Raw genomic sequence first — 27,830 nt, 5'->3', positions numbered from 1 at the left:
TCCATACAGTGGTTCACACTGGCCATGTGGTCAGTCAGACTACAAAAGGACAATCTAAAAATGTAACTATACAACTTGTGATCGACGATTTGGTCCCTATGCTGTTTTTGCAGTCAATATAGCTGTTTTCAGGTTTTTTCTTAGTTATCATTATGATTTCGGATCTCAGGTAGTAAGGAATGCTTCATATTGTTTTTTTATTCTGGTCAATATGAGTTTTTTTTTTACATAAAAAGATCTGATTTATGATAAAAAATAATAACAAAAATAAATATCATACAGGTTTGTACACTGAAGGGCGGATGGACAGTTTTTTCTGTTTGAGGGAAACTATCCCTTTAAATACATTCACATCATCACTTACATTCCAAACCCATTTCTGTGAACGAATGATGTTTCTTGGTTGTATATATGATTTATTCTGTATTACCTTTAGAATTTTTTTTCTCAGCGTTACGTATTCACTCCCTTTGGCTTTGCTTTTTAGTTGGGGTGTTCATTCATATTCATATTGTTTTAATGGGAAAATATCCACAAATCATCCTTAGCAGTCCTTTAATTCAGATGCGTTTCTGGCATCTTCAACTGACCTGATATCAAGTGCGTTGATTGGACATGTTCGTTCTATAGTTTCCCGTATGTGCCTTAGTTTGGTTAGTATTTAATCGGCAAAGGACTCGCTATGCTCATTGTGTTTGCCTGTTAATTTTTTTAGGCAGATAATAAAAGTCTTTTTCCTTGTGCATTTACCTGGTTGTCTTGCTTTAAACTGCATCACTGTCAGGCTTTGAATCGTCACAGAAAATAATTTTCTCTGTAGTTTTAGGCGCATACCATGTTATAACGAGGTTTGAAAAAATGATATGGTTTAGCATGAGAATATTGAGGTCAAACCTGACATGTGCTGATTCAAATTTATACAAACAAGCTCCTGGCTGGAAAGTTTAAATAAAGTTTTACAAGATATATCCGAGATTACATTTCTGAAATTGACATTTTAGTAAAACTTGAATTCACGATATATAGTGTGGTGGTAAACTGCGCATTAGTTAAATATAATACTACTTCCCTTTACATTAATCATTAAATTACAAAACTTACTCTTTGGTTAGCTTAAAATGTCAAAATATAATATTCATTTCTATTTTTTATGCATACAGTAGACCAGTGCATTGCGACATTTACCTACAAACATACAACATGCCTGCAGCTAGAAACCTTACAAGCTTAAATGACTTATATTTGTACTAAATAACATGCTCTAACAAAAACAGATTTAAACGAATAATATTTCTTGCCCTGCAAACATCCAACGTAAGCTCATTGCTGCAAATGCTATTTTGGTTTTGTTTTACAGTGTAGGCGTTACTAAGCGTTTTGCACGTGATTTATTCAATGGAAATTACCGAGTCGCAATAATATTATTATTAAGTCACAACGGATCGATTCCAATACGCTGATTGGGTTTTCATCTTGTGAGGTTGCCGATGAGATGCAATGAGTTTAAAAAGGAGCAATTCCTGTTCATTACCATTGGGCGCACACTTCTCCAACATTTATTATGCGATTTTACATTTTGCACTGCCGCTTTGACAAACACTGGTTGTACAAAAAGTGCTATATAAATAACGGTGACTTGAATTGGTTTACTGGGCTTTTACGTAGGCCATAAAGTTGGAACCCACACTAATATAGCTCTAAAACTGCTCTCTGCAGCCAGTAATTCACCACACAGTTGTGCTAACACAAACCACAAACAGCTATTTGCACCTAAATCAGCGTAAACGGAAACAATTTAGCAGCGTTCTTTCCCCGTTTTTGGCAACTGTATCAGATCAGCCGTGTGACCTGTTCTTAGGTCACAACCCACCATTGAGGACAACTTAATATCCCGAAGTACAGCTTTAGCATAGTTGAACTTAAATGCTATTGCACTAGGTTTTAGACATCTGTTACTATACAATGTAGTGATGCTGGTTTGTGTGAAAAGCTAACGGTTAAATACTTCATTTATATGAAGTATTTATGTTTTGTTTATTTATGGATTTATGCGTGTTGTGTTTTATAGCATTAATATTCCTGTTTATTGCTTTACAGCTGCGCTATAGAACAGTCAGTGCTATAGAAATAGATGTAGCCATATAAAGCAATACTTTCTTTATTGACAAAATCATCTGGTCCACTTTGTACACCTTTTGTCTTTACATCTTTACCATAAAATGTCTCCTGCAGTCATGCTCGCAGCTATTAACACTGAAGACGGGATAAACCTCAGGGGCCTGGTTTATAAAACGTTGAGCAGAAACCATCCTAAATGCGTCGTGCGATTCATAAAACGATCGCCGCGACCAGAAGTCGCGCTCGCGCTCTCTTTCATCCACGAATCGCAAATGATCTTAAACTCGCGCACAAATGAATGGTTTCAGCTCTCTGCTTGAAAACGACTCCCAATTAATCTGAACACATACAATATCCCCCGATCGTCATAATTTAGAGCAGCGAGCTGCAAGAATCTGAGCGCACGCTCGTTTTATAAATGAGACCCAAGAGGTTTTACACAAGAAAACAACACAGGAGTAGGTGCACGGGTTCCAAGGAAAACCCCATGCACAAAAAGCGGCACATGCCAAATCATTCCCAAACCAAAAACTAAAAAAAACCATGGCTTTGGGTTCAGACCGCTTCCCAAAAGAAACGGCACTTTATCTGTTAAGGATCTGCTTGCAACTCTTTCATTAACAACAATAGCAACTTCTCGTGTTTGTAACAGATGGGTCAAAAGTCATTGCCAGCCAATCGAATGCACTCTTACTAATAGAGAAAAACCCTGGTTAAATTATGTTAAAACTCGTTCTTTAGCCTTTACCCATTTACAAGGACATCTTTTGGCTATGTTTAGAATAGCATACTAACATACTTCCCTAGCAACGCCTTACATTGCCAGTATGAAGACTGAACTGAATTAGTTGCAATTTATTTGAATCTGAAATATTTCCAGATCTGCGGTGCTACTGTTTATGGTTGTACAATGTGTGCTTTTATATGCTATTTCTTTTTTGATACAGTATTTAGTATATATTGCACAATGATATGCTAGTTATGCATTCTGAACACATCCGTAGTATTTCAACTATAAGCATGCCTGTTTTTGAACTCAGCAGTTCATTTGACATTAAAAAGAATATCAGGAAAAAACAGACTCACGTACATTAAACTATTGCTGACATGCAGTTAAATTAGCTGAACATCACTTGCTATATCCGGATCTTGATCACTATTTAAGATGAATGTTTTACAATAGTTCTCTGCTGAATAGCAGGCCCTGCAGACTTTTGAAGGGAAATGTAAGGAATTTAAACATAAAATATGTTAAATGGTGCTTTTTGATAGCTGAAAGCGTTACCAAATTAGCCAAAATATATAATAAATTAACAAACACGGGGTGGGAAATATGCATAGCATCTAATGGATTCCATGAGGGATAGTTTTTCAACCAAAAACAAACGACAACAACAATAACTGTGTGACAGAGTATTCCCTTTAACAAGTACTCAAAAACCCATGAAACCGCTTAATGGACACAGTTGTCCTTCATGGACCTTAACATGAAGTTGGGGCGGGATATTGATGGATTTGTCCACTTTTTGAGACACAAAGCTGCTTTAATTTAAACTTTGACCTGGATAATCTGTCATGCATTCATATGGAGGTCAAAGTGGAGGACTGCATGATTGTTTTTGAATCATGAGAAAGGGCCTTCAGGAGTTTTATTAGATTTGTAGGTAAACTCCTAAGGTTGCAACAGACAACCTAGACCATTAAAACATCAGGTTAGCATAATTATTTCTGCCAGCGCATCGGTTTAGACTGTTTACAGGGCCATCAGGGACTTAAAAAGGCTGGAAAAGGACAAAACTACTATGTTTCAGACATGATGTATACTTGCTATTTCTCCAGACCTGAGAGACGTGATTGTCTAGCATGCACAGCACACTGTTTTAAAATCTGACATCTTAAATATACAAAAACAATTCATTTATTTTTCATACAGGAACAGGGGAAAAAATCTAATTCAGCATGTTTTGTGCTGCTTGTGTCTGAGTTGCATTGTTCAAAAAGTGTTGAGCTGTTAATAAACCCCATACGCTGTTAAGTCGGTACTTATTAAAAACAGCTATTAGAAAAGTAAAAACATTTAAAAAGACAACATAACAAAGAGATTTAAAGCTTTTGTACATATCTTACATTGTCTTTCTGTACACTACTTGCACAGGAAAGGTACCAGAACACAGTGGAGTTAGTGAGCATCATCTGATATCACTCTGAAAGGAGTAAAACACGGTTTGATGACCCAACTTTGTTCAAAAGACTGTGAGAAAACAATAATGAGTCTTCTGACGTCACTGTTATGTAAAAACAATAATATGAGGTAAAACACAAAAGAGGCAAGCTGACAGACCACGACTAGCTGCCAGTTGTAAACACTTCATCATGGGTCCAGTCCCAAATGACGCTGTCCTTTTAGTGTTTCTTTTTTGAATCTACATTCGGTCAAATTGACCGTTGGGTAGCTGTCAACTGAATAGTCCAGAATTGGTAATTCATACCATTTCATCAATAAAGAAAAACATTTTTTATAGTCAAACAATGCGGATTATTGCTTTACATGTTCACAATTGGAGTGCAGCGGTCCAATGTTAATGGCGATATTTGAACTCATTGGATGATGGTAGTGTTTGTGTATGCTGTTGATGTCGTGAGCATTTCTCAGTTTGGTCCTGCTGGAGTTTCATGGCTGACCAGAAGGAGAGATGTTCCTTATGTGCTGGAGCTGCTATAGAGGACCTTTGAACTGATTCCCAGAGAGCTGCTGTCGGATGGACGGCTTCGACCCTGCCGCGTCACCAAGCTTTCGCCACACCACCTGAACACAAAGTGCAGTCAAAAAATCCTGTACGCCATCGTAATACATGCATCAGCTGTTGCATTTCTAGTGCTCTCCTTTCTTATTTAGAAATTGTACAGAATTAACCAATTAATTTTGTGTAATATTTTTTCTAAATAACAAAGTAATGTAAATTTAGACATCAAAATTGCACAATTAGAATATGGATTACCATTTTCAGATTTGAATTTATTGATTACATTTTGCAAGTGTTTAAATCTTAAGGCCTGATTTACAAATTAGTTTGAGATTAAAAAAAAGTGTTGATGGGAGCCAACAGCAGCTTCTGCTGTTGGTTTACAAACAATTGAAACAACTGCAAATGAAAGACCAATGCAAACTAAAAAGAGCAGTGCAAATTAGCAGCTATTGTAGGCATGTCAAGAGCAAAATGGGTAATTCTTTTTTTGGGCATTCAATAATACTGCATACCATTAAACTGACTACTGCAAAGCTTAGTGGCATTACATATTTAAATACAGTCCTCCCATACATTTTGCATCTGAAAGGGAATCTCCATATGCAACAAATGTATATAGGATCAGCTGCAAAAATATCCATGCCTTTTCATTGCTAATGTTTCACTGCGTGTCCCCACAGGTTAACACTTTAGTATAGGGACCTATTCTCACTATTAACTATTTGCTTATTAGCATGCCTATTATTAAAATATTGGCTGTTTATTAATACTTATATACTCCACATATTCCACATGACCATTTTCTACATCCTTAATCCTGCCCAATGCCTAAACCTAACACCTACCTTACTAACTACTTCACATAAAGTCACAGTTATTCCATTGGCGTATTTAACATTATGCAAGAATCACCCAAAGTAAGTGCAAACAAGCCAAAGCATTCATCAAGAACAGAGTTCACAATGGTGTTGAACAGGCCAGGAGTTTCCAGGTGAGTGGGACAGAGGTGTTATTGTGCTCAGAGTTGGATTTCTTCATTCCCACATTCCTCCAAGGGGCCCAACAAACACATCAAACTATCATGAGCTCTGTGTACCGACCTGTCCATTCACTGACCCCTCCATAATCTACACACACTTTGTGACACTTCATTGTGAAGGGAAGCTTTAACGAATGTTCCATAAAGGAACATTTCTGTGACGTTTCTGCTAATCAAGCATGGTATTGTAAAGCATTTGTTATCTACCGTTGTTCTTATAATGGTTATAATGCAATAATTTGTATAAAACACAAGAGAATGTCAGAAATTAGGCGTACAGTTCTCAAATTCAGCTGAACAACACTGTTCTGTGGTAAATTTTATAAAGATTTGCTAACAAATAAAAATATGTAAAGATTAATATGGTGTACAGCAAGAGCTGCTAAAGTTGATAGGACCGATCAGTAATGTTTTAAGGCTAAACTAGCAGCTAAATTAATGGGACAACGCAGTTTTGGATTGTGCATAATGTGTTTTGGCAAGCATGACAGACTTATCACAAAAATCCAAGCAAACACTCACGTTGCACATTTCTCGCACTATGGCTTTCTCTTTCTCACTCAGGTCTTCCTCACTTTCTTCTGGAAGCTGCTTTTCCAGATTTTCATGGACCTCCAGAACCTGTAAATACAGTATATTGTCCAAAAAATTAAAACCAGCTCAAACAGCCATACTGTAACTGTACTGAACTGCCTTTTTTTGACATTAAAATGTTTGATTACGTGTGGAAATATGTGTACCTTCATGGCATGAACCACAGCTTCAGGTTTCTGTACGGATGAGACAAACCCGGTAGAAGGAGAAGACTCACTGGTCTGTAGCCTTCCAGTCCCCTGGAGAAGAAAACAAATGTTAGTTTGTTCCTGGCTGAAATACTGGTAATAATACCAGTAATAATAACTGGATATTGTATCATGGAAGTATGTACTAGTGTTCAAAAATTTGGAATCAGTAAGATTCATCACTTAAAAACCATTGAAATATAGTAGCTGGTTTAGAGCTGGTAATTAGTGGGTCCAGATCGGTTTAAATGGTTGACCAATGGAGGTACAGTGAGGTAAATGTAACCAACAGTTAGCAGCATATTAGAATAATTTCTGCAATTTTGGGGTACAGAGGATAGAAGTGAAATATTTACATTTACATTTAGTCATTTAGCAAACGCCTTTATCCAAAATGAGGACACAGAATTAATCAAAACCAACAAATGATCAACAACATGTAAGCTCTATGACAAGTCTTAGGTAGCTTAATGCAGTACATATAGCAATTTTCTTTTTCATAAACAAGTAGATGGAATAAAAAAGAAAACTAGAGTTAAGTTATTCAAGAAAAACTAGCAGTTAGTGAATAAATATGCAAGCGATAGAGGGTCAAGTGTGTGTGCATTGTAAAAAAAAAAAAATTAAATAAATATATATATATATAAATAAATAAATATATATATATCTAGGAACTGGATGTGTCAGAAGATGTTTAAAATCTGACTTGAGTTATGTGATATGTTATTTTCCCTATATTGCCCCACTTCTTTTCACAATTTTTTCAACTCCAAGATTTTGAATATGATCTTTCTGTGATTGTGACTCACCGATTTAATTGCTGGTTTGTTTGAAAAATTATAAATTTCAGGGTTGTCTCCTACCTTCCTGTAACCACTTTTCAAATCAAACCTAAGGGCACAAAGTTAAAAACATCCTGCTGGAAAACATCATCTAAAAACCATTGAAACATGGTAGCTGGTTTATAACTGGTCATTAGTGGGTCCAGTTTGGTTTAAATGGTCAACCAGAGGAAGGACAGAGAGGTAAATGTTACCAAGAGTTTTATAGAAATTTGATGATTGCTATTTCATGTACATATAAGCCAAGATGACTGCAGAGTGAACGGAGTGAATATTTTTCCATCATCATCTTATCTTATTATGATGTATTAATTAATTCATCATTGATAATTATCTGTCTTAACTCAGAGATATGTAGATCATTCATAATGAAAACTACTTCCATGCAAAACATTTATCCTTGCTCCAAATCAGCTGCCCAGACAGCTGTAGAGGACAAAAATCATTCATACCGCATGAAGAGAGCCGGACATGATCTGAATACATTCATGCTGGTGGTGACTGCAAAACACCCCTTTTAAAAAACACTTACGTGTTTTGCTGGGTGCCGTGTTCATGATCATCTAATATGCATCTAATACACCTCTCTATGCCTTTCATAAGCGAGCCTATCAATCAAAGCTCCTGGAAAGAAGAAGTCTCCATAATTTCAGACGGTTCCCATAGAAACACCATGCAGAAACCTATTTTTAAATGCTTGAGCAAAGTCATTCTCACTCTGTTTAGACTAATAAGTGCTGACTAAAGAGGACAAACTGTAGTGTCAGTTCTTAGATGGCAAAACTGAGATTGAATGCAATCTGCATTTTTATAATATGTGTAAAATGATGTACTATTCTATGTAAAATTATATTCCAAGTAATTTGAAATTTAATGTCAGCTGTCGGTTTGTCGACAAAGTTTTTGTGTCTGATAATGAAGAAAGAATAGAGAAAAGGCAATTCAATTTTTCAAGTAAACAATGTTGATAGTGATATGACAAAAAAATAGCCCTGAAAGAACGAATATAGAAGAAGAAAAATGCAAACAAACGAATGGAGCATCATTTTAGTTACGGGTTAACTAGTTCAGTTTGCCTAATACTAATTTATTGGTATAAATCACATATTCTGCATGATATTTTACACTCCTAATCATAAACAACCTTACTGACTATTAAAATGGACCTTAAAAGAAAGTGTGGCCAATGTTATTTTCGTAAAATAAAATGCGAATGATTTAATTGCTTATGCAATGAAAAGTAATTAAACCATTAGTGAACTAAATCAGCTGAGATTAGCTGTCTTTAATTAATCGTTAATCACTGATTAATCGTTGGCTGATTTTACACACCAAACAACGTGGTGATGGTAATGTTTAACGCCTTTCCTGCTTAGATTTGACAACAAAAATCTATAAAACATGAAAGGTCAAATAAAATAAACGGGCACTCGACCCTTTTCTCAAAGGAGATGCTGAGTCAAAACAATTTAAAGAAATTCAATTCAAGCCCCGCATTAATACTGTAAAGACTTTCAGCTGACAATGGCAAGATTGTCAAGCAAGCATGAAACACACAGTGGTGCGACTTCCTGTGCACTGGCTGAAGGCTACATGTTCAAAGACGCATTCGCGTTTCCATTTATTCATTCAGCGTATTTTCAGTAGGTCTGCTAATTTTCCAAGGGAAAATGAGAAAAAAATTTCAAAGGTAGGAAAAGTGCCTCCAGTTCTATACAGGAAAAGCCTATAGCAGACTATACCAGATGAAAGATTTGATGCACCGAGGATCTGCTTTTTTTTTTTTTTCCCCACATTGTTGCTGAATAGAGCCAAACCGATTAGACTGCGCTTTCATTTTGGAATAATGTCCCATGATATCTAGTTTGAGTTTTTTCTTCTTCCTCTTAATTAGAAGGCTGTCAACTGATTATTGCAAATTTAAATCTAATTAATTTTACGATTATAAAAGCTGATAACCAAGTGAATTAAACAATAGAAATATTTGAATACATTTGCGTTGAGACAAATACATCAACAAAAGTTTGTTTTTATCACTGTTAATCATTAAACAGAATCCCATTACTACCCAGCAGGACTTTTATTCTTCTATATAACAATTTTATGCACAAATGTAGGTCGACTTGACTAATTCTGCACAAATATTTTTTTTAAAGATCTGAGAAAAATAAGTTGCATTCAGAAATAAGGTAAAAACACTGGTAAATAAAATAAATGGTCACACTATTTTATTTATTGCCACTAACAAACCATTAAATTTTGCCTTAATAAATAGTTAGCTTATTTATTTAAATAGTGCTTATTAATAGTTAGTAAAAAAAGTTGTTATGTTTAGGTATTGGAATTAGAGATGTAGAACGTGGTCATGCAGAATATAGGTTTTGTAAATACTAATAAACTTAATAACAGGCCTGCTAATAAGCAACTAGCGAATAGACATAAATGGTCTCAAGTGAATAATTTAGAAATGATCTATTATGAACAATACAAACATTTTAGTTCCCCTCACTCTACAAACAATCCTTTAAATTCACCGGTATTTAAAACAAAGCTAGAATAAAAAAATATACGCATAAAACAAGCATTACTTATACTGACATCCATTATTAACATTATAAACAGCCTAACCAAATTGATTTGAAGCGAAGCTTAAACTTTCTACACTTTTTTTTTTATCAATTTGCATTACTTAGCGCTTTTGAACATTAGTCACAGAACATTTCAGATGATTAAAAAAAATAAATACATAAAAAAACGTAATAAAACAAAATAAAATACGCTTGGGTTGACGTGTGTATGCACAGTTTCAGAGGCTCGCTCACGTTCAGCAGGGCCTCCTGCCTCTGGGGGAGGGAAGACAGCTGTGATTCGGAGTGGTACAGGGTCATGCCTTTCCGCAGGGCTCGCAGGTCTCCCGGATTACACTGTCGAGAGGGAAAAAGAGATGTTATGACTTGATGCATACTAAAGGGTTACTCCACCCCGAAATAAAAATGTTGTCATTAATCGCTTAACCCCATATCGTTCCCTCACCAGCAAAAGCTAGACATTTTAGATGAAAACGGGAGGCTTCTGGCTTCCGTTGACTGCCAAATAAAATAGAAAAGTATGAAAGATGTCATATAAATGCTCCTTCTGACATCAGTGGTAAAACCATTACATTATGTAGTTACGAGAATACTTTTTGTACTGAAATAAAATAAAAAATAATGACTTTATTCAGCAATCCGTCACTGTAGCTCCAATTTTAAGAGCATATGCCCGATGCACTGTTCTATATCACAAGCCATGCCACAAGGATTAGCTGTTTTCAAATCAAATAGTAAATACACCTAGAAAACTTATCCTTATTTTTGCAGCCGACACCAAACAGAGCACGCTATTTGACTGCAGCAATACTGTGTGACGAATTGTTGAATGAAGCCATCATTTTTGTTTTCCTTCTGTATTCTTGTAGCTTCGTAACATTATGGTTCATACTTTTCTTGACAGTGTCCATTGCTTGGTAGTCAACGGGACAGCCACAAGCGTGAACACCACCCAGTGTTCTTCTAAAATATCTTAAATCGTGATCTTAGTGACAAAACATTCATCCTGGGTTGGAGTAACCCTTTAAACATCCCATTTAACTAAACGTACTTTACGGCTCTCAAAGAAAATAACTGGGGCAAGAAAAGATCATGAAAAAAGTGTGCGCAAGAAGGCTTTTCAAGTCTAGAGATCACAGTCGGTAAGAGAGAGAGGAGAAAAGATGAACAGAATAATAATTGACCCTAAAAAAAAGGATACATCTTTCATTTAAATTGTGAGTTTCTTTCGGTGGACGGCAGCTGTTGACTTTTTTTGATTCTGTGGAAGTCGATAACTACCATCAACTGTTTGGATACCAACATTTTTAAAAATATCCTCTTTTGTTTGTGTAATGGCACATACCCGCATATCGATAAAATCAGATCAAGTTTCAAAATATGAAAATAAGCCTTCAAAGTTGGATTATGTTGCAGAAAGTTTCGTAGATGAATGGAGCTCAGCACCAAAACAAACTCCCACACAGCATTCTGCCCTGCTTTAAGTATCCTTGTCCTTAGAAAGTGAGCCGGATTCTCTTCCTGCTGCTGTAATAAAGACACCCACAGGCTCCAGCTGGCATCATCTCTAATCACCAGTGATCCTTATGACATTTTCAATGTCTTGCTTTCATGTTCCCTGAATGCATGTGATCACTATAAGAAAGACTTATAAATAGCTCTGTCACTCTCTTATAGAAGAGAAACTGTGTTTAGGGGGCTGCAAGGAAGATGTGAACTTTATATCTGCCTGCAACCTAAACATACTGTATCACCCACTAACCATCTATGGTATTTAGGACGCCTAGATCAAAGGCTGATGTACTTGTGTAGACAAGTACAATTTTGTTTGTATGCACTTTAGTTAGAATTTCATGAAGGATACACACATGCACATATATTATGGGGACATGGGCGTAATGGTTTTATACTTTTAATACAAACAGTATTTTCTCTCCTTAACTCCTTACTCTAATCCCATCCCTAAATGCATTTTCACATTAGTACTAAACTTCACTCTGTATTAGCAAGCTTGTTTCCTCACGGGGACCAAAAAAGAACCTACAAGGTCCAAATTTACTATACTTTTAGGTATAATACTAAACTATAATTTAGTGACATTTGATCTCCATAACTTACACACCAGTACACACACACACACACACATTATTAACAGTAACATTATTTTAGTTTTAATTGACATGTTTCAGTGTGGGAAGGACAACAAATCAAGTTAAATTATTTTAACACATCTTCATTATTTTACAAACATACTGCATAATTTGCTAGGTTAAATGACATTACTTGTTTATTAAATATTGTTGTTAAGAATGTTTAAGAAATGACCGATATCTCCTAACAATTATGAAAGAGATTGATTTTTTTGCTGTTGTAGATACTGTATGGCTCACTTCATTCTAATGGAATTATATACAATAGATTTCTGAAATGAGCCTGAAAGCACTGAGGAGTGTCAGAATTCCTGTCGACTGACGTTACTTTTCATCACTGAGGCAACAGGAACTGCTGGAATGCAGCCTGTTGAAAGTCCTCACCTGACCGTATTGCTGCTCTGACAACACCAGAAAAAAAAACTTATAAACATATAACTAGATAAATGTATCACACATGCAATTATAATGATATTGGGAACGGATATGATCAATCAATCACTCAACAGCAGACTAGTCAGTTACTGAGGTTGCTCTAAGCTGTAAAAAAACTAAACAAAACTGAAATTCACCTGTAATTTTCTGCCAGGTCATTTTATTTCTGTTGAACCTAAAACACCATGCAGTTAAGGGCAACATTCTAAACACAGGTAAAACATCTGTTAAAAAAAAGGTACTAAAGCTGTCACTGATGATATTTTTTCAAAATGTGCTATTGTGTACAATTTTAGTTACAATATGCACTATTAAGGTACTAATTGACACCGTTTAGGGTAAAAAAGTGTACCTTCTACAAAAGCACCGGCCTTTATGTATGATGGACACTAATTACAGGGTTTCTTTATGACTGACTAGTCAACAAATCATTCAGACAACCCAAAATCTATTTTGAAAATATGCACAACCTTATTTTTGCTGGGTACTCAAACATGATTTTAAGCAATTCGACTGGATTTAAACACAACAGAGTGGTCCATTTTCTTAGAGAAGTTATGGGATGGTGCCCAAGATAGATAAGTGGTTGTTTCTTAAAAATTTAAACATGTTCACATTCATCTTTACATCCATCGGTTTGTCAGACATGAAAAATTAACGCTGAACTACCTGCGCTGCTTGAATAAATGATAAGATCGGAAAGACGTTTCAACGCAGACGGACAAGCATATGAGCTCATGCGCCGGAAGCCCCCCGAGCACAGCCCAGCATGTTAGCACAAGCGCTTAGCCTAGCATGCCATTGCACACACCAGCTTTTGAAGTAACATAGAATGTGAACGTAAAGATAAGAAACAAGCAAGAAGAGAGCCATAGGAGTATATAGAGCTCCGCCACCACTGAGCAAAAGTGTGGTAAAATTACCTTCATGGACAGCTTTGATAAGCTATAACGGCTACAGGGCTGGAGAACACAAAACACATTTTACAAACCAATTAAATAAATACAAGTATATGCTCATACAGTTTCTTCACTGGGGCTATCATAACCAGGGCTGTGCTTTCCAAAAGCATCGTAGACCCACTGAAACCAAATTGAGCTATAATCAACTTTAGCTTACGATGCTTTTAGGGAAACAAAAGATTAACTAGTCAGCCCTGATTAACTAGTCAGATAATAATGTTTGGACTTCTTATGTTTGGTTTTGCAGGACATTCAACATTAGATTGAAACACAAATGGAATTTTCATCTTCAGTTCATGAAATTTTCAAATTTTCAAATCTTAATTTCATCATTTTTTCAAGACCTAAAATCAGTACTAATTTTTATTGCAGTCACCTGTTGAATTTTTTTTTGTAATCAAAGCCGTAGAGTTTTACTGCAAGAAAACATTTTTAGAATTAAACAGAGCTATAATATAATATAATATAATATAATATAATATTCTTTAGTAAAATGAAATGCCAAAAGGCCAAAAATGTACCCTTCCATCATAAAAAAGTGCCCCATTTCGCAGGGGGTTAATAAATGTCTTCTGAAGTGATGTGTTTTGGGGCTTGAAAATCTCAACAAAATCTCAATTGCCATAGCAAAACTCGGAAAAGCCAGGACATTTTTATATAACTGATTTAGTTTTTTCTGAAGGAAATCACTTTCATTTTTGGATGAACTATCCCAATTGATTTTGTTGATCTCATGGAGTCTTCAAGTTAAAACCCGGTGCACAGAAGTACAATGTTTTTTTGTGTTTGACTTTGCAGCCAGCCTTCAATTCCAGTGTTGAAATGCTGCACCTGCACTGTACATTACAAGCTGAAGCATTTCTCAAAACTAGAACACAATCTGGCAAAAAATACCAGTACATGATCAGATGTGTGTACCAGTTCATCGGCAAAATAAAGACTTTTTAGACCTTTCCAAGAAAACAGACCTGTCGTCCTCCGGGTCATGTGGGTTTAAAGTAAGTTGCGAACCAAAGCGTCATCTATCACAACAGCTGAAATGGCTTTTAGGAAAAGCTTAGTGTAGGTATCCTGGGAAATCAAGAGTTCGGCTCAGTTCATGTGCGCTCAGGACAGCGTTCTCTGAAGGATTGAGCTCTCCTCTGAATTAATCATGCTTCAAGTGAATTCGCTCATTCTCAAAGGACTGCAGCGATGAGACGCAAACCGTTTTCTCTTATTTGACCAGAGGGAGAAAGTAACTCTCTTGCATTTTAATCATAGCTTTACAAAGTGCTTTCCATCCTGGGGATAAAATGCTTTCACGTTACATGCACTGTGTTCCACATGTTCGGAAAAGAGACTCAAATAGATATGACTCGAAAAGGAGCAACAATTTAAGCGTACCGCCTGTTTGGTACACCCACTTTCACTCAAAGACAGAGGAAGACCGCGATGAAAATGTAACAAGGATATATGATTAAAGAAATATTGCAGATTCAAGGACTCTTTGAAGCCTGTGGCCATGCCAACACTCTCGGCTTTGTTTCTGTGAATGCCGTGTGATGAATTCTACCTACAAAGGCATTCGTAAGAACTGCTTTGTAGTCAGTATTTCCAGTGCCCATATAGGTGTTTTCATTTTCACTGGAGAAAATTCTGTCATCACTTATGCATCACCATGTCATTCAGAACCAAGGTGACCTTCTTTATTCCAAGGAAAATAAAAGGTTAAACGCTAAAAATGTTCTTAGCTTCTCTTTTACATATGATGAAAGCGAAGAGGGATCTAGAATGTCAAAAATTGTCAATATGGCTTTTGCTGTATATTCCAAGCTTCTTGAATCAACGACACAGTTGTGCAGGTCACATTTATGTTCTGATGTTACAAACCCGAGATCTAATTTCAACATGTCTGAATTGACGTGGCACATCAGAGAACATGATCTAGATTCATTTTGATAGAATATTCATTATTGAAATGTCTTAAAATGTTAATTTCACTGAAATTTCACAGTACATACAGTCATACATAATAATGACGTTCCTTATATTAAAACCAAAAATACATTTATCTTCTGCCTTTGATATGTTCAAAAATACAGTAACATTGTTACATTTAAATTGTACAAGTAATATTATAATAATAATTTAAAATAAATATTTTATTTATGTGCAAAACTGACTTTTCAGCTCATTATTCTAGGCTTCAGAGTCACATAAACTTCAGTGATAATGATAATATGATATATAATAATATGAAAAAACTATTATTATCACTTATGTGATTCATCATCAATAACAATTGTTGAAAACATTTTTTTAGGATTCATTGATCTCTTTTGCAACATTATAAATGCCTTTTACTTTATAATTATTTCCTTTCACAATCCATTCTTGCTAAATTAAAAGTATTCATCTTTATTTAATCTTACCTCAAACTTTCACAGTTTTACACACAAAAAAAGCAAGATCAATTGCCATAAAAATTACGTAGCTGTATACAATAGAAGAATGAATGTTTCTTGAGCAGCGAATCAGAATATTGCAATTATTTTTAGGATCATGTGACACTAAAAACTGGAGTAATGATCGCAAAAAAAAACAGCTTTACATCACAGGAATAAATAACATTTTTTTTATTAACATTTCCCCATATTACGTTTTTTTCAAATGCAACTTTGGCAAGCTACTTATCCAACTTCGGTATACATAGCTACTTATCCAATTAACCTATTGATTAAAGGAATAATCAATAGATGAGCTGATTCAGTAGTCGCAGCCCTAGTCATCAGAGTACAGTTAAGTTTTAGATTTTATCCTTTTACCTTCAAGTACAGTGAGCTTTAAAATAGGAACCTCTGTGAAGCTATGAAGATGTAATTGCCCCTCACTTTCCCAAATGTGATTGTTTTACACCTATCTACACATTTACACAAGCTGGAGGTGAAAGAACTAGCGAAGTCCCATTCAGGTGCTCAGGAGAGTGGGCTGTAACGGTGTTCTGCTGGGTGGGTTCACAGTAAGTGTTTTGTTGTATGTCTGTGCTATGGTGGAGGGAATGAATTTGTAACATTCTGTGATAGGCAGATTGATTGCAGTGCCTTCAGGATAAATAGGTGAACCTGAAATGCTCTTTCGGTTGGTAAAACCCACTCATTCTCCACAAGGGAGGTTAAATTGAGGCCACAGAAGCTCAGAGATGCCCACACAATCCCGGCGTGACGGTAAGCTGCTCCTTCTTCCTGCCGGAGGGATGCTGTGTGCCAATTTAACACAGTTTGACCCAACATGAATTAAAGATTGGCTGCCTTTTTCGTAACCCCAAACTGCCACCCCTAATACTGGCACCCAATGGCAAATCTAGGTCTAGATTACTCATATTTTCAAGAGCTTTAGAAAGAAAGCATGCTGTTAAGTCAGTCCTTACTTGTGAGAGCAGTTTGTTGTTATTGTCCTCTAGAATCCGGACCTTGGTTTCTAGCTGGCGAATGTAGTTTGAGGATGCATCTGCTGGACAAAGACAGGAAGAGATCAATTAAATTGTTTAAGTGAACAAAATACTACAGTGCTAGAATTAGTGATTTTCTGCTGTCGAAAAGAAATTGTTATAACTTAATTTACAGCCCTAAAAAAGGCATCTTGTTTCTCCAAGATCATCAACACTAGCTGACACATCAGGTGAAGCATTTTTGAATAACTTTGGCCCAAAATGCACATACCTTTGATATTTTAGACCACTATTACAAGGTGAAATTTCAGCTTAATTAAAGACTTGAGAATACAGCCTGTGATCTATTTTGGGGGTTTGTTTTGATTCAGTTAATTCAGTTTACTTGATTTCTCATGCAAATGTGATTTTAATTTAATCCCAGTGCTTTAAGCTTAAAATTAGCTTCCCTTTTGATAACACAGTCGAGATATTTTCGGTTTTCTCATTGTCAAAGAGAATTCAAACGACCAAATGCATTTGCGGTTTGATGTAGTCTGTACTTTGGATCAGTAACTGTGGACACTAGCAATCAAAGGGTAATGTTGCTCTTTTAATTCTGGGCTGGCATCAAGGTTCAGGCCAAGAATGCATGGAAAACTCATCTCATCACAGACTTCACAGTATGCAAGATTGAAACAAAAATCAAGGCATAAGCCAAACAATATTAATTTATGAGGTCACGCATTAAGTGAATGAAAACTGTTGTAATGCAGTAACCAAGTCAAAAACAGAGGTGAACATTTTGAGTAATGAAGAAATGAAATCAGCGTTACATTATAGTTTTAATAGATTCATTGGTAGATTCAATGATTCAAACCCACAGGAGCATTACAACACGTGACCTTACACTGCCATAAAATATTTCAGTAACACTTTAGAATAGAGAACACTTATTGACTATTAACTATGACTTTTCCCTTAATAAACTCCCAATTGGCTGCTTATTAAAAGTTAGTAAGGTAGTTGTTAAATGTAGGTATTGGGCATAATTAGAGATGTAGAATAAGGCATTGATATGTACTTAATTACTACTAGCGTAATGGCTAATATTCTAGTAATATGCATGCTAATAATCAACCATGTAATAGACCCTAAAATAAAGCGTTACCAATGTTTATTGTTTGTAAAAATATTACATTGTAATTTTACATTTGACCAACTGAGACACCTGGCTTTCAGAGCTTCTTGAGTTTACAATGGAGACCACGAAATAAAGCAAATACTTTGACTTTTGACACAAACTTTTTAAGGCATGTGCTTTTGATTAATTTGTTTATCAAAGGGTACAAACATGCGCTGAGTTAGCTGGGAAACTGCTAAAGCCAGACGTTCCTTATGAAGCAATGTGCGCTGAAATCCCTTTTTTTATGATTTTAATCCAAACACTCATTTTACGTTTTTATAAAATTGTATTTGCTTAAGTAAGACGTGACTGTGTGGGCATGGTGTAGACAATGGACGGCATTAGTTATTAGCCTATTAGATAAACACAATGCCAAGTCTGAATAAAGCCCTCAGCAGTGGACAGTGAGGCAGTGCAGGGGCGGCTGCAAATCCCTAGTGACACTCTAATCTAACTTCATCTGGCTGAATGAATGATGATGGGCATGGGCCAAGCCGATTAAGAATCAGCTCTGATACACAAAACCCTGGAACAGCCCAGATACACCCACTACAAAAATCAATCCAACCAGAACCAGCTATTAGAAATATGACTCCACTACCCCAAAGCAATTCATTTTCCATCGTTCCAGGGAGCTAAATGTTCTTGTCAGCATAACTTCTCGCCACACAAGAGACTTGAGTCAACTGCAGTCATCAGATCTGGTGGTGTGAGGACAACATAGTTGACCTTTCGCTGTAAGACACAGCTCAAAGGACGACGTCCACAGAAACACCCCTATGTTGTGGCTTCTCAAATTTCAATGGGCCTCATCCTACATAACGTCTAGTGCTTTTGTGTTTTTCTTCAGTATTTCTTACAAAAAACTATACACTACACAGTTGAATTTACTTAAAAACTCAAGTTGCCCTAAAATGCAAGTATTATTTACTCACATAACAGACATTTAACAACTATTTAAAAAAAATTTAATATTTTATTTTACTTATGATTTATAGCTACCCACTGACTCCCAGAGCTGCACTAATATAGGAAGAAAATTATAATAATGTAGACAAAGCTCTAAGTGCCCGACCGAAGTTAATGCTAATCACTACAATGTTAAGTAAAAAAACCCAAAAACATTATAAAACATTTTAGGAAAATCTTGTGCGACTTATGTGATGTTCAGTTGTGTTGAAAATTCAATACGGAAGATGACTTGGTGAATTGAGTGAATTCAACTAGTGAAATATAACAGACATGGAGAAATATTTTCTTCTTCTTCTGTTGTTATATTGTGCATTAACAACATATTAGTGTACTGCTGCCTCTCTCTGCTTTATTAATGCCATTGGTTCCTTTGTGGCTACTTGAATATTTTAAGTGTCACTCAAAGCAGAAAGTAAATAGTTTTATTTGCCTTGAAAGTTATGGTTACCTAAAACCTAGTAAGTATAGCAACTAAGTACAGCTCACTTACTATAACTAAGTAAGGTAAACTAATGGATTTTAAAAGTGCATACAGTGTAGTTTTGTATATATATGCTGTACTTTATTTGAATTGACATTACTCCATGACATAGCATGCAGATGCAACAAAATATTTTAAAACCGGTAATAAAAAAAAAATTTTAAGTAATACAGTACATTTTAAACTCATAATAAAATTTAATTTTTTTAGATTCATTAATTCAGTGCCATAAATGCTAGCCTGTGCGTGAATGAAATTAAATGTTATATCCACCTTATTTTTAACATACAATTAACATTTGGGGGTCATGCATTTCCATTTTTTATCTATAAAAAACATTGTTATTTATGTTTTAATTCAACATATTTAAAAAAAAAAAAAAAACACACACAGGTTTGTAGCATGGAGTTTAGAGTTTGTGCACTTTGTTATTCTTCTGTTATTTGTCCATCCGAATTTTAGCACATACTTAAGGGAAGAGATTACATTGTAAATGGAGGTGGATGTTTTCCAAATTGTGACTGTGTGATTTTTTTTTAGCTGTTTTATGGTTGCGTTTGTATGTTTTCTAGTCCAGTCAATTCACCGTTATTCATATAGCGCTTTTCACAATGCAGATTGTGTCAAAGCAGCTTTACGGTATTAAAGTTTGTTATTTTCTAGCACACGATGTAGACCTATAGCATCTTGCAGTTTGCTTTGCCGTCTCCTAGATTCCACTTCTCCAGTTAGTAGACCCAACACTGCGCAATAATCAAACAGCTCTGATGTGCTGATCAGCTATTTGTGCACGTTAGCTCAGTGAACTGACATGCTGTTATGTGTGGCGGCACGACGCGGATGAGCGTGTGGGGGTTGGGTAGCGAGCCTGTCCCTCTCGCTTTGTCGCTTCCAATCGCATCAGCAATGCCATGACCCACTTCTATAGCCGCCACTGCGGCACAAGGCTCGCGCAGGAATCTTCAGGATAGGCCACATGGGCAGCGACTGTTAAGCAGTCTTCATGACATCACAAGCAGCCCCTTCCAACAGCAGTCACACCCGAAACCCACAAACGCAGCAGGGTTCGTTCAGAGAGAATTGAGATGAATTCCGACTTCTTGGAAACACGCTGATAAGCCTACAGAAACGCTGTCGTTCAGTTTCCTTTCAACATCTGTTGCAACACACTGGGCGCTGCCTACTGCGTGCGAGCATGTGTTTTTAAATACAAATCAAAAAACTGCGCGCTATCGTGTGTGTGTGAATGACTCTGTGAGTCTTCAAGAGTGAAACGGAAAAGAAAAACTAGCAGGAAAAAACTCCAAGCGAAAGCTTTAAATGGGCGTGTGCACGAAGTTGCTGGATCAATTGCTGCAAGATGTGGAAGTCCCTACAATAATTCATTCCATACAGCCTGACCTCATTCTGTTCGAAAACTACAGCATGGCAGACAATGAAATTTAAATTAAAGAGAGGCAGGGAACGCTACAGACCAGAACAGGAGGAAAAAAAAAAAAATCACTCTGGCTAAAAATACATGTATATTTTTAACTTGTTGTTTAAAAAGTCTGCACAACCTTTCTTGTCTTACCGGAGGATAGGGAAGTAAGAAAAGACGAGAAGTGAAAACAAAGAATGTTAGAGAAAGACAGAAACAGATAGATAGACACCAAGAAGTCATGTTTGGATAGTGAGTTCAGGCTATAGATTGGATGGTAACACTTTATTTTGGGTCTCTTAGTTGCTTATTAGCATGCATATTTATTAGTTTTTTATTAGTTAGTCTTATTAGTTGTTCCGTAAGTGTTACCAATTGGACTCGTATTGATGGTGTTTGCTATCTGATGGTGCTCTGTTAGGGATATTGGAACATGTACAATATATTTCTGCTGTGGTACTTGTTAATCAGAGTGTTACTTTTCTGTTTAACAATTTTCACCTGACAAATGATAAAATGGATGAAAATCTCATAAGGTCCAGACACACCAAACCTCAAATGAACTATAGGCGAAGAAAAAAAAAAATCACACAAAACCAACAGCATTCTGCACCTTTGTCACAGTAAATATTTCTCCGTGCCAGAGAAGATGGCAGTAGTCTGTAGTAATGGTTAGTTAAAATATTCTTTTCAATATACAAATGTTTTTACTGATGAGATGAAGATGAAATGAAAGTGTGCCCTTCTGACTTTGCCGTTCGCTTGCATCACTTTTGTTTTTCTTCCCTTTTATTTTTCTCTCTACTTGCGTACTCCACCACCAGGGTCCAACTAGTGGCAACAATATCGAACACATCATGAAAACTAGGACAATGGATGACAGCAACAACATCAACCCAATACCGACCGACCATTGTCTTTGTGTGTCACTGTCTATAGACCTACACTGAAGGTGAAGGCAACAAGCACCAGTTTGAAGCACTAGATTTAAAAGACTTTCAACTGAACAAGATAACTATTTTAAATTATTACCAGCTCATGGATGATTAATTTTGGCACTATTTTAATCTGTTTACTCTTTGCATGACTAAAAAAAAAATACAGAATCGTTTCAAAATATTTTTTTTCTGAACACTCCCTTGCCTGCTATTCATCAGGCCTCAACAGGTAAACACATCCCACTTCTCAATAACCTCACACCATTGGTTGCCATGTTGCGCTTGGTATTCAAACAAACAAAGCATTGCGCTAAAACCACAAGCAGCATGACATTTAACATGAATCTGTGTAACTTATTGAAAACAGCTGAATTCAAATCAAAGTCAGTGGGGTTCGAACCTTATTATATGGATGAAAACGGTAGAAAATAAGTAATTACCGTACACCTTTAATCATTACCTCAGCTTGGAGAGCTGCATGTAGTTTAATCATTGACTGCATTAGCGACCTTGATCCTCAGCACACAACCACAAATGAAGTCATTTGCTTCAGCCAAGTCGCCTCCTCAAAATGTTTATTTACTCAAGTAAACTATAGCTATTTTTTTTCTACGCTACATATGTCTTTAGTTTACAGGCGAACTTTGTAAAAACTTTGAAAACATTTTGAGGTTTAAATACCTCATTCTAATATTCAAAGACACTATAGCACTTTATACAAAAACAGCTACGCAGGAGATACACTGAAAAATAAAAAGTGTTACAAACTTGTTGTGTTAATGTGTTAATGGTGCAAAGATCATCAGTTATAAAACTTCTTTGAAAGCAGTGTCATTATCCAGCTCAGTTCTTACCATAGCGGTCAAATGGATAATATTTTAAAATTGTCATTTTCATTTTAAAACACTTTGTCCAGACCAGCATCGGTTTGTTTTTGTTTTGTTTTTTTTTCCCAGCAAATGGCAGATGGGTGGAGTTCAAGAGTTATTATATTTGTCATTCTCTTTACTGCCACTAATTGATGCAGAAATAACATTTCGCCTTTAAGATGTGTGTGCCAAGTTTTCAAACTGCTAAACTAATCTGCTTTACGAGCTTGAGTCCCCAGACCTTTTAATTATATGGTGCTTTCAGAAAATACAACCTCTTGTTCTCATTGCCTTTGTTGAAGTCAAACCGAACATACTTTTTTAAATGTAACGTGACATGTTTATTTTTAATCCGTCTCTGCTGGATGGCTTAAAATATAGCTGACTGCCTAAGAAATCATTTACTCTGTGGGGTCACTGACACAACAGATCACTCCTGCTGTCTTGAAGATCAAATTGTTAGGAGGACCAAAGATTATAAAGACAATGTTGGTAAAGCTCTAATCTGTCCTAGAAGCAAAGTCAACTGTGAAAAACCACGATGCAGCTAAGAAGAAAACATTAAGATTAAGCCATCCCAACTGCAACTGGACTAAAAAAAAAATTTCTTTTGGGAACTTGCAGATATTGTTTCACACTCTTTTTTATTTACAAGGACCAGAGTCTGTTTGAGTATGGTTTGGTTGTTAACCTGGAATGGAGTTTTTATTTGCCACTATATTAGATGAATAGTGGTTACCAATCACTTAAGGTCTCTATATCTCACATAACCATTGTAGATCACAGGAGCTTCAAATGATAATCTGATGAGCTGAATCAAGTGTGTTTGAACAGGCAGTTTGAAACATTTATTGTTGCATGTGCATTCCACATATGTTCAAGATTTCCATGATGCTTTCCATGAATCGACATTTCCAACAACATAGTGGTTAGAACTATAAAATAAGATCCAGTCTTTATCCCATTATCCTTCAGGCCTTCTAGCTCCATGACCATGTAAGTGTTGGTCATGTGAGACCACAACAAGAGGTGTAACAACATTTCCTCAGGGGCAGAAGACACATCACATCACATGGCCTTCAGAGCACAACACGGCAACTACAAATGACCAATAAATATTTAATTTACAACAGGATGCTAAGATAAGTGTATCGAATATCAGCAACCAAACAAGCTTCATACATTTGTAAACTCTACCTTGGATATATAATCTGTGCCAGTTACTGTTACCACTGTATGAACTAATATGGGGAAAATTCAATCAGTCATTTGGTTTCATTTCTTGACAGTGGTACATAATATTTGGTAACACTTTATTATAGAATTTATTGAGGGAAAGTCATAGCTGATAAAATGTCATAGTTAATAGTGAATACGTGTTCCCTATTCTAAAGTGCTACCTAATACTTTTTAGTAGTAGTAATAACAATATCTGTAATATTAACCAGGATTATTATAATTTTTTTTTTTTTTACAACATTTGATCTCACTTTATATTAGAAGGCCTTAACTACTATTTAAATTAATAATTTGGCACAATGTGCTTATTGTGTACATAGAAGCAAAAGAAATTGGCAATAAAAAATAAATTAAGCATAATATGTTCACTTCAATTTATGGTTTATTTGTATATTGAGAATTTGGAATAGCTAAATATTGGTCGATGAATCAGCCTGGATGACAAATCCATATATAATTAGTTTTTAACCTATAACATAAGGCGTGACCAACCAAACATTGTCATTCATTTAACATAAAAATGATGAAAACTAAAAAAAACAAACAACAACTAAAAAATCACCTGCCTTTCCATTATGTTTATATGTAGATCACGTGTAGACTTGCCTTCCCACTTTTAATTCTTTTGGGAGCAGACGAACACACATACACAGGACAGGCTGGAGTTTTTAGGCTGGTGGGTGGTAGGCAGATTCTAACAGATTCCACACAGTTTTAAGTAACGCTGACACCACAAGCCTCAGAATTTCAGAGCATCTTCTAAGCCTGGTGAATGGTGTGATCTCACCACTGGCAAGAGGAACCCTTATGTAACCCAAGACGCCAATGTGTTTATCTAGGAAGACATGAACTTCAATTATCTGTGTTGTTTCTGGGCAAGTACAAATTTCTACTCTTCCATCATAGACCACTAACATTGCAGAGGTTGCTGGAGAAAAAGTTAAATATTTTACAATATGGATGCAATGCAGCAAGTCAAGAAACCCCATAGACTCCATATGAGCAATCTTAGAGTTTCAGGTAACAGGAAGTTTGCTCACGGGATGTTTACTTACAGTCACGCAATATTATTTGGTAGATTAGCAACAACTGTTTGTCTCCATCTAAATCAAATTATGCACAAAGAAATTATTGTCAGTGTTGGATATTTTTTTATGTGAAAACTCCTTAATGGTCCCATGTCGTACTATTCTTGAACTTTGAATTTGGTCATGTTTTTTTTCACAAAAACATTTTACCAATCCCAAACCACATCAATCTTAATAACTACTATTGATTTTGTGTTTAATCATATTCAAGTGACGTATAATTTTCCAGGAAGGCTGAAAGTCGAAAACATCTTATACTCAGGTGTTCCAAATTATTACATGTTTCTTTTTCCAGATAATATATCTTCCACAATATGGCATTAAGTTTGGGGAGCTCATTTTTAGTCCATCTCCTATCCTGAAATGTCTAGGAGAAGCTCCTAAAGCTTACTGCCAGATTCTGGAAGATAAATTCTTCAAACAATGTTATGCTGTTCCTTCAAGAGTTCTCGTCCATAAAGTCTATGAAAATCAGTGTTAATGGATTTCACAACACTTCAGCATGTTATTCTTATTAAGTGAGGGTCTTTTTTAAGATTTTTGCACCCAAGCAAAGTCTCTGAGAACCTGAAACATCGCACTTGTGGAGACTCCAGGGAGGTTGCAGTTCTTGAAAATGATGGTGCTGGATGGTTTCTGGATCCTGATGGTTGCTCGCCTAATTCTTCACATTAATTCTTAATTCTAAAAAATTTTTCTAAAAGTTTTTTCTGACATTGCTGGCCTTATGAGCATTCCTTAAATTTGCTAATTCTATTATTGCATTAGTATTGCATCCTTCTTATGAGAATTTAATCATTTTTAACTTTTAGTCTGAGTTCAATCTCTTACTTGGCTCATTTTATCTGAAAAAAAACAAAACATGCATAATAAACCTGAATTTATTTGAATGAATTTATGTCATGCGTTTTGAATTTCAGCCTACCCGGACAATTGTACATCACTTATATATGATTAAACACAAAGTCAATAGTAGTTATTTAGATTGATGTGGTTTGGGATTGGTAAAAGCGTTCTTGGAAAAAAAAAAAAAAAAAAAAATACGACCAGAATTTCAACTTGCCTAATAAATCGGAGTGCAGTGTAATACAGCCTTAAATTAGAATATGATCGCATACCCTGGAATAATAACTTAGCTGTAAAATTTGTTGTCTGATGAAACTGATATGTATACATCTTCATCATGACTTGATGGACAGAGCTTTTATATTCTCAAAAGGTGAAGCAGGATACCCAAGGGCTCGGCTTTACACCTATCGTCATTTCTAGCCACTGGAGGACCATAGGCAGGTTAGGGGAGCTCATATTAATGTTAAAAAAAATCTATATGGATTAATACACTTCAGAAGAATAGAATTCATTGACACCGACTAATCCTTGTCTCAACATCATTCAGGTTTAGATATTTCTTAATCTCTGCTTAAATTAACAATGAGACTTTTCACTTTATCAGCCTACGCAGATGCCAATAGTTTCAGGGGAAAAAGAAATATGAGACACAAAAAGAAGACAAAAATGTATTGACTTTTCAACAGCTCACAGGAATTTGACATGAAGGTGTGAAAACAACATGTGTGAACCTGTACAAATATGTCTTTTTTTTTTTCAAAAATGTCGTTCTTATTCAAAACAATTCAGAGCATTTTGGTGTCTACTGTGCTTTATATAACACTTATAAGTGCTATTTATAATGTATGGTGCTTGCAGTGGACTGAAGATGTTTCACAAGAATGTTAACAAGGCAGCTGGGGAATATTAAAGTTCTACCGCTGTTCTCATATCACTTGGCAGTGTGGTATATGGAAGATATTTAGAGAAAGAAAGAAAAAAACTTTCACGAATGGAAAAAGTAGAAAAAGTAAATAATTCATATTTTGCAGAGGAGCTGCTACTGAGAGTACAACTTGAGTGAGTTACTTTAGAAGACTAGCAGCTCATTAGACCACAGCAAGGCTGGAAGGTGTACAAGTCCATGGTCCTAAAATATGTAGATATTGTAGACACCTAAATCATACTTTTACATAACTAAATATCAAACCCTGACAATTTCATAACGGTCAGTCAATGGACTGACCAATAAAGTTTTTTAAAAGGTTCTTCACAGCGATGCCATAGAAGCAAAACGACTTGTTTCAATGATTCAGTCAACTCTTTCTTTTGAGAGACAATAGCTTTATAAAAGGTGCACTTTGAGATTTAAAACTTTGCAGGATATTTTCATACACTTAGAGCTGTGTTATACACTGCATTAAAGGTCATTTTTCGAAAATCCATAATAGGGGCACTTTAACGGCGCCTATGTTTATGTTTCTTTGGTCAGGTCTCCTTGTTATTATCTTCCCGCATATTATGCAACTGACCCTGGAAAAACATTACTATCACATGCTAATGAACCACAGCCATGCCAGCTGCACTCTCCAAGCCAAGCCATATCTTTCCATAAGGGCTGAAGGTCTGTCGGAACATAAAAGTACATGTGCAGGCAGCAGCATGACTTCTGTGGTCTCCTTGAGGGAAAGCAGGAGTGTGAATTTTGCATGGCTCTACCCTACAGCAGATCCACGT

General features: G+C 35.8%; 1 protein-coding gene across 1 annotated transcript in view; it reads right to left on the bottom strand.

Moving 5' to 3' along the window:
• Positions 1-4,187: 4,187 nt before the first annotated feature.
• The window catches only part of LOC122324562 (coiled-coil domain-containing protein 85C-B-like), a 33,833-nt gene continuing 10,190 nt past the window's right edge, over positions 4,188-27,830 (bottom strand). The window contains 6 exon segments of the mRNA XM_043219094.1: positions 4,188-4,924; positions 6,427-6,525; positions 6,645-6,737; positions 10,351-10,452; positions 13,625-13,663; positions 17,073-17,152. Coding sequence (XP_043075029.1) covers positions 4,835-4,924; positions 6,427-6,525; positions 6,645-6,737; positions 10,351-10,452; positions 13,625-13,663; positions 17,073-17,152 — 503 coding nt within the window. The 3' untranslated portion in view covers positions 4,188-4,834.

The sequence above is a fragment of the Puntigrus tetrazona genome, chromosome 20 (assembly GCF_018831695.1).
Source record: "Puntigrus tetrazona isolate hp1 chromosome 20, ASM1883169v1, whole genome shotgun sequence".
In the NCBI taxonomy this organism is placed as follows: domain Eukaryota; kingdom Metazoa; phylum Chordata; class Actinopteri; order Cypriniformes; family Cyprinidae; genus Puntigrus; species Puntigrus tetrazona.
Note: the sequence above shows the minus strand (reverse complement) of the source record. Positions and strands in the feature narration are given on the sequence as shown.